General features: G+C 40.9%; 1 protein-coding gene across 1 annotated transcript in view; it reads left to right on the top strand.

The window, feature by feature from the left end:
* Positions 1–13246, top strand: part of SLC5A1 (solute carrier family 5 member 1) — a 76484-nt gene that overhangs the window by 22616 nt on the left and 40622 nt on the right. The window contains exons 3-5 of the mRNA XM_039225885.1: positions 7561–7665; positions 8606–8665; positions 9260–9364. Of these exons, the coding sequence (XP_039081816.1) occupies positions 7561–7665; positions 8606–8665; positions 9260–9364 (270 nt within the window). The remainder of the gene's footprint in view (positions 1–7560; positions 7666–8605; positions 8666–9259; positions 9365–13246) is intronic.

Below are 13246 nucleotides of genomic sequence, written 5' to 3' on the forward strand. Positions count from 1 at the left end.
ATCCAGGAGGTCAGATTCCACTTGAGGTCTTGTTCTTAGTGACTCTGATCTTACAGGTCGCCATATTAACATCTCAGGTGCATAATCCTAACATGCCCCATTATTCTTCTGGGCCCCATCTGGGCCTAGCAGGCCAAGTTTATTGCCTCTTCCTCAGGAGAGAGCCATCTTTGACATGTCCCTGGGAAGAGTCTCAACTCTATATAACCACTGGAAATAAGTACAGCTCTAAGGCATTTAGTTGCTACCTTCCAAGGGGTTGATATACCAGCAGCCTATTCACTCACTCAGCAGACTTTTACTCATGCTTATTATGTGCAAGAAAGGTCCTATGCTCAGCAGAAACAGAAATACTCTTCAAGGGCTAGAAGGTTTGTGGGAGACAACACTTGGGAAGAAGCAATGTCGTGCCCCTGGAGAGTACAACAGATGAAGAGTAGGAGTGAGAGACCAGAGGAGTAAGAGATCAGCTCTGAATGGTGTCAGTGGAGAGATGAGACTGGGATTCCTTTTGAAGACTGTGTCAGTGTTTTAGGGGCATAAGAGTTGAGGGAAAGGAGGTTCAAGCAGAGGGAAATGGCATAAATAAATGCAGAAGGCAGGAAAGCCCAGAGCATATCTAGGAAACTGAGTTAGTGTAATTTAGCTGGAGTTCAGGGGATGTGAAAGGGTATGGAGAGGCTGCTGGGAATGGAGAAAGAGGAGGGGCCTGGATTGCAGACTGCCTTGAAAGCCTGTAATTCCTCTTCCCAGTGTCGTATCATGGTGGAGGAGTCCTCCAGTCAGCAGTGTTTGTTGCCTCTGGTGGTGGAGGTTGCCTTATGGGAAGTCTTATAAACCCATCTCTTGAGGAGAAAAATTGTTGTAGGATTTCCCACAAACGCTTTATTTTCCTTAAATAGTTTATTGTCAAGTTGGTTTACATATAACACCCAGTGCTTATCCCAACAAGTGCCCTCCTCCATACCCATCACTCCCTTTCCCCTCTCTCCCATCCCCCCTCAGCCCTCAGTTTGTTCTCAGCATTCAATAGTCTCTCATGGTTTGCCTCCCTCCCTCTCCCCACAAAGTCTTTGAGAGGTATCTGTGGATTTACATTTGAAAGATCTTGATAATTTTCCTGCAGTGTGAGGATATTCTGGAAGTCTTTATTTGACTGAACCAGTCAGTTCTGAAGTTCTATCTGTGAGATTGGTCAAAACTTCTTTCAGTCCACACGCTTGTGGTTAAAGAGACAATGTTTCCCACTGAGAAGCATGAGTACCATGGTAACAGACCTTTAAAACTCTGGAGGTTGTGTAGAGTTTTGGAGAAAGCCTCTTTCACCCCAAAGTTTTTGTCCTTCACACCTTAGCATCCCAATTTAGTCACTGTACTCCTGCTCCTGAAGAGAGGTCAAACAAGTTTAAGGAGATAACAGCTAAGTTCAGTACAGACTACGTAGGTTTCTCAAACTTTTTTGTGCATAAGAATCACTTGAAAAGCTTACTACTCTGATTCAGTAGGTCTGCGGTGGGGACTGAGTGAGGATTGTGGTTCTCATAAACTCACAGGTGAAGCGGATTCTCCTGGACCACAGAACACTCTGTGAGTGGCATGGGTTCAAGAAGTCCATTCCTTTTTTAAAATTATTGTTAAAAATATTTTTAAATGTTTCTTTATTTTTAGAGAGAGAGAAAGGGGAGGGGCAAAGAGAGGGGGAGAGACAGAATCTAAAGCAGGCTCCAGGCTCTAAGCTGTCAGCACAAAGTTTGAGGCAGGGTTTGAACCCACAAGTTATGAGCTCATGACCTGAGCCAAAATCAGACACTTAACCAACTAAGCTACCTAGGCGCCCCATCAAGAAGTCCATTTCTAGGGGCGCCTGGGTGGCTTAGTCGGTTAAGCGTCCGACTTTCGCTTAGGTCATGATCTCGCGGTTCGTGGGTTCGAGCCCCGCGTCGGGCTCTGTGCTGACTGCCGGCTCAGAGCCTGGAGCCTGTTTCAGTCTGTGACTCCCTCCTCTCTGACCCTCCCCTGCTCACACTGTCTCTCTCTCTCTCTCTCTCTCCTAGAAATAAATAAGAACATTAAAAAAAAAAATTAAAAAAAAAAAAAAACCAGCTTTAAAAAAAAAAAAAAAAAAGAAGTCCATTTCTAGGGCTATGATAAGAACTGAAGAAGTGATCATTAAATAGACTAATGTCTGCCTTTTTTCAAGGAATAGGTGTAATCCCTGCTAGCTTCCAACTTCTGACATTAATAGTTGGTAGGGAGAAATAAATTTGGCCAGATTTCTTTCCTTTGTAATTCAAGTAGTTTTCCCTTTAGGTAAGGCTTGGGAGAACATCAAATCTGTGCCAAACCGTGGGAGGATGGAAGTCAAAAACTTTTAAGTATTAGAGCCACTGTATTGTTGAGGCAAACCAAATTGGTATTATCAGGAATCTAAATTGTGATGAGAGGGACTCTGTTCTTGTTAAATGGTCCAAAAAATTTAGAGGCAGATTCTCTGACAGTGATAGGAATTAGAGGGACTGGCTTAGTCCTTACCACTAGCAGGCCCTCATGGCTGACAGATTTAAAAGAGGATTTGAAGCCACATAATGTTAAAGCCAGATGGGAAGGCAGGAAACGCAGCCTGTTTCACTCTGCATGGCCCATGTCTGAAGTGGTTCATTTGGGTCTGAGGCCCACCTGTGGACACTGTTAGGGCTGGGGGCAGCAGAGAGCAACACAGATGTTGAGATTCAAGTCCACGGCCAGTGAGGAACAGACACATGAGAAGAGGAAGCTTAGCCTAGAGAAGATTTGAGGGTGGGCACAACACCTTTTCTTAGATATTAAAAGAGCTATCTTGTGGGAGAGAGATTTGACTTGTTCTTACCATTCCAGAAGGCAGAAGTAGGCAAATGGGTAGATTTCAACTCAAGATAAAGAAGGACTTTTTAACCATTAGAATTGTTCCTCTGTGTATTCAGCTGCCTTGTAAAGTGGGGGAAGTTCTCTGTCACTAGAAGCATGACTAGAAACCAACCATCACTTGGGGGATGTTGCAGAGGGTGTTTAAACTGTGACATTTGTGGGTCCATACAATTCTGTAAGATTCTATGAGTCTATAATTTCTTCAAATATTTCCCCTCTTGCCAACTTTCTAGGGTAGAAAGTTTAGGTAGTAAAATATAATTGTGAATTCCCCCAAATACAAAGGAAAATATAGTTGAGGGTGTGTGTGTGTGTGTGTGTGTGTGTGTTGCCATTTGTGATGTCATATTATGTTATTTCCTGAATTACCATGCTGTCAAACCTGTTGGGTGTGGTCTGACCCACCTCACCTTGCACAGTTACAGTAAAGCCATCCAAATACTTGTAATAGCTTCCTGAGCCCCATCAGCGGATGAGGAAGGCTTGGAAAGAAGTTATTCAAAAGCAAGGTCAAGCTGGGGAAATTTTAGATGAAGTCTAAAACCCTGAACTCAGAGGCAATGTGGGAGGAAATTACAGAGAAGAACATGATGATTCGTTTCACTGGATCACTCCCTGTATAGGGCGTGATTCCCAAATGTGCATGAATGTGGACAGAGAGAGTATTTGGGAAATCAGAGTGATGAAAGCATTGTTGATGAGCTTCGGTGAGAAGAAGGGCAGAATGAAAACCTGGCAGGGGAATGGAAGTGATAAAGTAATGGCGTCTGTATTAGCTTGCTTGGGTTTCCATAACACAATACCACAGACTGGGAGGCTTAAGCAAGAGAAATTAATTTTTTTCACAGTTATGGAGGCTGGAAGCTCAAGATCAAAGTGCTGTCAGGGTTGGTTTCTGGTGAGACCTCTCTTTCTGGATTGTAGATGACTGCCTTCTGTCTGTGTATTCACATGGTCTCTTTTCTGAGTGGAGAATGAGGTAGAGAGAAAAAGAGAGAAATAAGAGGGGAGAGAGAGAGAGAGAATATAAGAGAGATGGTGTCTCTTCTTTTTCTTATAAGGACCAGTCCTATCAGATAGATTAGGGTCCCACCCTTATGACCTAATTTAACCTTAATTACTTCCCTAAATACCCTAACTCCAAATAAGGTCACATTAGGAGGTTAGGACTACCACACATGAACTTTGGGGCAACACAATTCAGACTATAACTGTGTCCTTTGTAGCTCTTGTGAACTGTCTTTGAGGGTGAAGTTATTATCCTCTTGGAGGAGTGAAAGGACTCTGATTAAGGGTCAGCTAAATGTCAGTCATTACTGATTCATAATCTCATTTGACCTATCATGAGAGAAGATTGAGGCTCACAGATATTATGATCACCCAGATAGTAAGATGTTAAGAAAGTATTCAAATTCTAATTTTTATTTTCATACTTCCTTTTCACTGGAGGGGACTTTAACCTGAAATCTTACTGAATTCCTAGGACTACGTCTTTAAACCTGGAACTTCCAGGAAGGTACTGGGCATGCCTGTTTGGATGTTGAGGAGGGTCTCTGAATAGGGAAGTGGCTTGATCAGAGTTGTGCTTTGGGGAACTAGCCATGTGTGTAGGGGGAGACTGGAAATCATCTAGCAGCTTGCTGAGAAATAATCACAGCCTGTACCAGGGAAGTATAAGAGGTGCTAGATGGCTTTGACATTGCAGAGGCAGAGGCAGGATTTTGGTAAATGATTGAGTGAAGGCCATGGAGTGAAGGGAGGGAGTCCAGAATGAGGCCAAGGCAAGTCACTTGGAGAAGAGTAGTGACCATGACAGAAATTAACTAAATCTGTACAAGACATGTGGTATACCCAGAGTCTTCCTGGTCCCCATTCCATCAGACAGTAAGGGGGTACCTCAGGAAAGCCAGCAACTGCTTCAAGTTCAATGTTTCCCTTTGGAGGGATACTGGAGAGGACTTCTTGAACTTAAGGTTAATCTAATGCAGTTAATCATTACTGGTAATTATGCCTTTAATAGTATGACATTAGGCTTAATAATTTATCAAGTGAGAGATGATAAATGAAAAGATAATGGGTCAGGACAGGCAAGCTACATGCAAAAGGGAATTCTGTTTAAAAGTGGACTGTTCTCTCCACCAAAGTTTGAGGAGAAAGAGGTAAATGAACAGCCTGCTTTCCTCTCAATTTCTCCTTCTTCTTTTTTTTTTTAAATTCAAGTATAATTAACATACAGTGTTATATTAATTTTAGGTGTACTATATGATTCAACAATTATATACAATTCTCAGTGCTCATCAAGATAAGTGTACTCTTAATCCCTTTTATCTATTTCACATCCCCCTGCAAACTCCCCTCTAGTGGTCACCAGTTTGTTCTCTGCATTTAAGAATCTGGTTTTTTTGTCTCTTTTTTCTCCGTTTGTTTTGTTACTTAAATTCCACAGATGAGTGATATCATATGGTATTCGTCTTTCTCTGACTGACCTATTTCACTTAGCCTTTCACCCTTTAGATCTATTGTTGTTGCAAATGGCAAGGTTTCATTCTTTTGTATGGCTGAGTAATATTCCATTGTATATATATTACCACATCTTCTTTATCCACTTATCTTTGGATCCATTTTTCCCTTTTTAATAAATGGCATCTACCTACTCAAGTCCTGAATCTAGGAGTTCAGATTACTTGATTACTCTTTTCCTCATTTCCCACATCTGATCCTTTAAGGGTAACTCTTAGATTCAGGACTCCTGTCATCTTTGTTTCTAAAACACCCTTCAGTCTCTACACTTGTATTTGTCTTGACTGCTACCACCAGAGACCAAGCCACTGTCCTCTCACATAGATACAGCAATAGCCTCCTATACCGTTTTTCTGTTTTCTCCCTTGCCCGCAACACTACATTCTCCATGTACTTTAAAACAATCTTTAAAATCAAATCAAGTCCTATCTCTCCACTGCTTAAAACCACTCTTAGAATAAAATTCAAACCTCTTACCCTTGTCTGCTAGGACTTTCATAATATATCCCTGCCCAGCTTCCCAACCTCATCTCACACCACCCTCCTCCTTGCCTATCACACTTCAGCCACTTTGCCCTTGTTTTTGCTTCTTAACTACAAGTACTTTCCTTCTGATTTGACACAGTGGACTTCTTCAATCTTAACATAGAGGGCATCTACACGGAGGAAACTTTCTCAACTCTCCAATTGGAACTAGTCACTCTATTGCACCCTCTCTATTCTCTTCACAACACTGACCATTCTCTGATCTGTCTTTAAAAAATTTGTATGTTTCCTTGTTAGAATATAAACTTCTGGAGAGTAGGGATTTTGTCTGTGCTAGTCACATTGGAGTCCTCATGTTACAATGAGTTGATGCTAAATTAATATTCATTAAGTGAATGAATGAATTCACTTTTATATTATTATTGCATCATTCCAGAGACTTTCTGGCCTGGCTTTCAGGGAACTCCCTCTTCTCTGACTTAACTATTTAATACCAAGCAACCATTGTCTTATACTGGGGGTAGGGACTGATGTAGTTAGGACAGTTTCTTGGAGTAATCTGCCTTTGTGAAATAGTGTTCTATGTTTTGTTCCAGATATGGACCAACTTAGGGATAATAGAAAAATAACTACCAGCCTTCCCCTATAGCTAAGCAATAATGGGAATAATTATACTAATTTGATAATTATCAAATGGTGCTATGCCTCTCCTCCTGGGTACAGAAGGACTCTAAAACTTTCTGGGGTTCTCTTGGACCTCAGATGCAACTGAGTTGATGGCATAGTATCATGATTAGTGCAAGATATTTCTCTTGTTTTACCTGATGTTTTCTCCTCCATTTCCCATTCACAATCTCATTCTCCTTTTTCCTGCAGACTTCCAATCTTGGGTTTTTAATATATATATATCCTTCCAATCTTTCTTCTACTTATGTATTTAGACATATGTATATATCCTTGAAAAATGTGTGGGTTTTGTGCATGTGTCCATGGGGTCTATGAGACCTTCGTAAAAATTAAAAAATAAAAATTGTATATTGATTTAGGGAGTTATTATTAGTAGCATCTCATGTTTCTTGGGAGCACATGGGATCATAGAATTTATTAGTTAAGAATCATTGGGAAGTATAGCTCTATCCCCGGACTTCTCTGGTAAGTGAGAGGACTGAGGCCCAGAGGCTTCCTTTAAATGATTCCTTTTTATCAAATCTGTCTGCATTTACTGAGAGCCAGTATTGGTCAATGTCTTATGTCAGAAGTGTTGGAGGACACAGGGATGAATGGCACAGGCCCTGCATCTGAGCCGACAGCTTTTTTGGAGACTTATAAGGGAGGGTGAGTGAGCTGTAGGGGTTTCCCATGTTTTCTTCACTATTTGGCATTGGGCTAACAAAGGACCCACACATCTGGATCAGATTTGATCTGATTTGGGGATACACATTGCTTCTTCTCCCATCCTCTCCTCTTCATCGTCACTATTACCCAAGACTCCACATCCAACTGTGGTCCCAGCAAACACACAGTCAAGTTCCCAGCCTGCCTCTGCTATTTCTTGTCCTTCTCTTGGGTGACATGTCTCTTCTCTCTTTGGCTCCCTCTGAATGTCCTGGAGCATAGAGTCCTTACCAGACTTTTTCTTTGTGCTTCCAGGTTGGAGCATCTCTCTTTGCCAGTAACATTGGAAGTGGCCACTTTGTGGGGCTGGCGGGGACAGGAGCTGCTGCAGGCATTGCCACTGGGGGCTTTGAATGGAATGTAAGTAACATCAGAGATACTGTATCCTGAAGCTGGAAGAAGTTTTAGCAGTTAGCCAGTCAGCCAGTTCGGTCTATGCTTACAGATGCTCTGAATGTTAGGGAACCAATCAGGGCCACCCTTGGATGCAGATGGAAGAGGGGCACAGCCCCAGTGTCCTGCTCCCTTTCTACCAGAGTAACACAAGAAAACCACAGATATGACGGCAATAGTGTTTTTTTTTTCTTTGAAAATCCAAGCCTTCCTATTATGGTAAGCGAAATTAGTCAGACAAAGACAAATATCATATGACTTCACTCATATAAGGAATTTGAGATACTAAACAGATGAATATAAGGGAAGGGAAGCAAAAAGAATATGAAAACAGAGAGGCGGACAAAACAAAAGAGACTCTTAAATATAGAGAACAAAGAGAGGATTGCCAGAGGGTTTATGGGAGGGGGGGATGAGCTAAAAAGATAATGGGCATTAAGGAATCTACTCCTGAAATCATTGTTGCACTATATGCTAACTAACTTGGATTTAAATTAAACAATAAATAAAATTTTTAAAAAAATCCCAGCCTTCCTGTACCCTTTTGGTCATATTAGAGGTTTGGAAATTTTTACCACCAGATTTTCATTATTTATTATTATTATTAATTATTTTAAAGTTCTCTAAATGGTATTTTACTCCTTGTAATCAGAGAAGAGGCAAGAGGAGCTGTGATGTCAGTGGGCAGCCCCCTGGCATCCCCTTCAGTGATACCCAGCTGCTATTACTATGGGCCAGCTAAGCAGCAAAAGCCTCTTTCAGTTTCTGATAGCCACTTAAGGGAGTTGTCCCCACAACCCCAGGAGAAAATGCTTGTGATTGTCTTGTAGTAGTTGAGGGCCCTACAGGCAGCAGGATAAGCTAAGATTCCTCCTGTTTTGACTTTACTTCTATTTCTTTGTTTCAGGCCCTGATTTTTGTGGTTGTCTTGGGCTGGGTGTTTGTTCCCATTTACATTAAGGCTGGGGTAAGTATCTGCTCTGTTATTCCATGTCTTGCTGACAATTTACATATTTGTACATATGTATACACATATATGTACACACTCACATATATAATGTGAGCTCCATCTTCCTGGAAAGCAGAGGAAACTTTATGGGATAAATGGCAGAGAATGGTTGTGTCTTGGCTTACTTTTCCAGGTTATAAATTTTTGACTACTTTAAAAAAATTTTTGACTACTTAAAAACAATTTCTTTAATGTTTATTTATTTTGTTATGGTGTCTTGTCCACTGTAGGCACTTTGTATAGAGATATATATCCATTGTTTCCTTTCTCCAGGGCAAAGATCTGCTTTCTGGTTATGTACAGTCATGTGTTCATTTTAAAAAGTATTTATTGGGCACCTTAAATGTCCTGGGACAATACCTGCAGTTGGTAGGGATAGAGATGAGCAAATGGCTGGAGAATAGGGGCCATCTGGCTACATCACAGACTTCTCTGACCCACGAGGGTTAACTTTTGACCATATATCTGATGCCATGTGGATGCCACTGCTCTACTTGCTCTGGATCTTCTGATCACTTTGACTGATGGTGGCCTCCATTACATCCCATGCAGGTGGTGACGATGCCAGAGTACCTAAGGAAGCGATTTGGAGGCAAGAGGATCCAGGTCTACCTCTCTGTTCTGTCCCTGTTACTCTACATTTTCACCAAGATCTCGGTGAGTCCACTGCCCTAGGGATGGGCATTGGCTGTATCAGAACCTGCCCACTCCCTCTCCTTAGGACATCCTGGCCCACCAAGGGGCAGCAATATTTGTTTCTATTGACTTGGTTCCTTAGGTCTTCTTATTCTAAGGAGTAAAGTCCTTTTTCATGCATCAAAGACCAAACATAGAATTCCTTACCCTTCACCATGTGGAAGAATAAAAACATAAACAGATTCCAGAAGTTTCAGTGAAAACTGTTCTTAATAGAGGGTTGAAAGGAAGTTCAGAATATCTTAGGGCTAGTTCTAATCTTAGAGTTAGCTGTGACTCTTTGTGCCTGGAAGGATCAGAATCTGGCTCTGGGTGATGTTTCTAATACACTTAAACATGGGCAGTCAGTGGCAACTCTTGAAGTGACCTCAGAAATTCTCTCTTTTCTTTTATGGATAGGGAAATGAAAATTTGGATTAGAGAATACTTGCTCAGGATCCTGAATCAAAAGTAGAACCCAAACCTCTGGCTCCATCTCGCTGTTCTTTTCATTGCATGAGGCTTCTTGCCTGTTTTTTAAAAGCTTTTTTTCTTATGTTGTCCATATTTTTGTGTCATTTCTACAAATCTATTGCCAAATCTGAAGGTAGAGAGGAGTAGCATTTTCTGAGGCCACATAGGGAGTGGCTCCAGCTTTTCCTGTTGGTCAGCAGTTACAAAGTGCTACTTGCTCTATCAGAGGACTTTTCTCATTGGTGTGATCAGTTTTCCTCCTTTTTCTTGTCCTTCCCTATCCAGCACCAAAAGTAATACTGGACCAATCTCAGCATCTTGCAAAAGACTTGTCGATGAAATTTGAGTCCGGTTGGATTTAAAATGAGCCTTTTGCTCCTGCTTAGTAGGGTGCTAAAAAATAGCTGCTAGCACTTTTATTTTCCTGGTTACTTAAAGCCACGATGACTACAATATTAAATCACATTTCTAATTTTTTTTTTATTTTGGAAATTTTAAACATACACACCCAGAGAAAGAATAGTACAATGAGCGAGTGGGAGGCTTAACTGATTGAGCTACCCAGGCTCCCACCTTTGACTTAAAAACAAAACAAAACAAAACAAAAAAAAACACTTGTGCTCTTATCAAACAAAAAAATCCATATGAATTTCTTAATTTAGGTAGTTTAATACCTGGTCCATATCCAGATTTTCCTGATTATATAAAAAATTTCTTCTTACAGTTTTTTGTTTGAATAAGAATCCAAATGAAGTCTACACATTGTATTTGACTATATTTTATTTAAGGAAATACCTATATCTATATCTTCAGCTTGCCATAATTATTTTTCTCTTTTATGTCACTGCTTTCTAGCCCTAGTCCTGGCCTACATGCACATACCCTTTTTAAAAAAAAAATTAGGTTGTTTGTCTTTTTCTATTGTTGAGTTGAAAGAATTCTTTATTGTTCAGGATTCTAGACCCTTATTAGATATAGGATTTGCAAATATCCCCCTTTCTGTAGGTTGTCTTTTCATTATCTTGATAATGTCTTTTGAGGCACAAAAGTTTTAAATCTTAATGAAGTTCAGTTTATCTATTTTTAATTTATTTGCTTATGCTTTTGCTGTAATTTCTAGAATCCATTGCCAAATCCAAGATCATGAAGCTTCACCCCTATGTTTTCTCTGAAGAGTTTTATAATTTTTAGCTCTTATGTTTAATTCTTTGATCCATTTGGAGTTCATTTTTGTATATGATGTGAGGTAGGGGTTCAACTTCACTCTTCTGCATATGTATATCCAAATCTTGTAGCACCATTTGTTGAAGAGACTATTATTTACTAATTGAATGGTCTTGCACATACATTTGGTGAAAACATGCTCTTGCCTATAGGGCTGATGGGGGTTTGTCTTGGAGTTGGAACTGATGCAAGGGAATACTGCTCTCTGCCTGCTCAGCTTCCTGTCTCAAATGGCTATTGCCCTTGACTGGTCCCTTTGTGTGTTTTGCCACCATTGTGATGATTTCACCACCTTCACATTCTCCTCCTTTCCTTCAGGGTTAGTTTTTAGTTATAAGATGAAGACCCTAGGGTTTTCAATCCTGTGTAACTAGACATCAGTGTGCAGGGCCTAGACTGGGAAATGCTGGGAGGGGTGGAGAAATCAGGCTTCCTGAGGGAGGAAAGAGCAGACATAGGAGGAGAAAAAGCAATGTTAGCAGGGAGGGAGAGGAGGTCATGCTGAGGGGGCGGGGTTGGCAAGGGAATTGCTCTTTAGTTTAGCTTGTGAGGTGGCACCTATCTAATGAGAGGAGGAAACTGGGATTCTCCTTCTTGGAACCAAACCTCTAAGTCCACAGTTCAAGCAGGTAAAAGTCTGCTGATTGTAGTTGCCATGGAAAGGGTACTCTTTGCCCTTAAACCTGGTGTGGGGTAGTCATATAAATAAACTAGATGCCCAACCTCTCCCCCTTGCTTTCCAATCACCTCATTTATTCTTCAGGTTACTGATTAAACTTCCTTGATTTGGGACCCCCCAGGTAGCTGAGGGGCAGTCTCACTCAGCTCAAGTCCTGATGGAAACTATTCCCCAGCAGTCAGCTTTTTTTGAATTTTGCTTTTGAATAGTACTTGGTATAGGTTGCTCCCTCTCTGTATGATTTCTGGGGCTCCTTGGTGGAGGCCTTGCCCAACATTCTACCTGCTCCACCTGCTGCCCAGAGGCAGCAATTCCTTGAATAATATTAAGAAGGATGAGGGTTGCCCTTTATTTAGGGTCACTCTCTTGCTTAGATTCTAATAGGGGCTTTACTTATTCTATCTCCAGTTCACATAACAGTGCTGCATGGGTAAGGATTTCTATTTTATTTTCGACTTCGTAGAAGTGATAACCAAGTCTCAGAGAAGTTAGGTAATTTATCCCAAATCACATAGGAAGTGTATGGCAAAACCAGGGTTGGCACCAGGTCTCTCTAGTTTTAGAGTCTGTGCTCTCACAGTTCTGCTCTGTGGTGGGACGGGATGAAAGCATAGTGTGATAGAATAGGATAGATCATCTAGTTCTATGCCCTATCTTCTCATTTTATAGATGGGAAACAGTTCTCAAGAAGAGAAGGGACTCTGTGAGGTTAAAAAGTAGCAGAATTTTAGGATGAGCAGCAGGGTCCCTGTTATTGAATCCAAACCTTTGGCATTATGTAGTCCCTGCCTTCTTTTTTTTAAGTTTATTTATTTATATTGATAAAGGGAGAGAGAAACAGAGAGATACAGAGAGCAAGAGAGAATCCCAAGCATGCTGACAATGCAGAGCCCAATGCAGCGCTCTATCTCATGACCATGAGATTATGACCTGAGTCAAAATCAAGAATTGGACACTTAACTGACTGAGCCACCCAGGTGTCCCTGGTCCCTGCTTTCTAAGTCTTACATTTCTTCCATACAGAGTGAGTTAAAATTCAAGACCTTGGGAAAAATTAAGATAGCCTGTTAAATGACTATGAACTAGTTCCCAAGAGTAGAATTTCAGAGGACTATGAGGACAGAGCATTGACTGCACACTGGTAGGAAGGATATGAAGGAAGGACAATTAGGGAGAGGGGAGGGGCAGGTAAGGGTCAGACAGATGAGACTTTGTCTCTATAAATTTGGCTGACTTCAGGTTCACCATGAATCATAGAACATGAAATCATTAAAATAATTATGCTGATGTTGAATGTACCTCCTAGGAGTTCACATTAAGATACACATGAGTTCAAAGTTCATGGACAAAAGAAAAGAATTATTAGTTAATAAAGTAAGATGGGTATTTATTTACATTATACACAAAGATTAATCAATATGTGTGTGTATGTGTGTGTGTCTGTGTGTGTGTGTGTGTGTGTGTGTGTGTGTGTAGAGGCATAAGCA

The sequence above is a fragment of the Hyaena hyaena genome, unplaced genomic scaffold (assembly GCF_003009895.1).
Source record: "Hyaena hyaena isolate Hyena2069 unplaced genomic scaffold, ASM300989v1 scaffold_19, whole genome shotgun sequence".
NCBI lineage: Eukaryota > Metazoa > Chordata > Mammalia > Carnivora > Hyaenidae > Hyaena > Hyaena hyaena.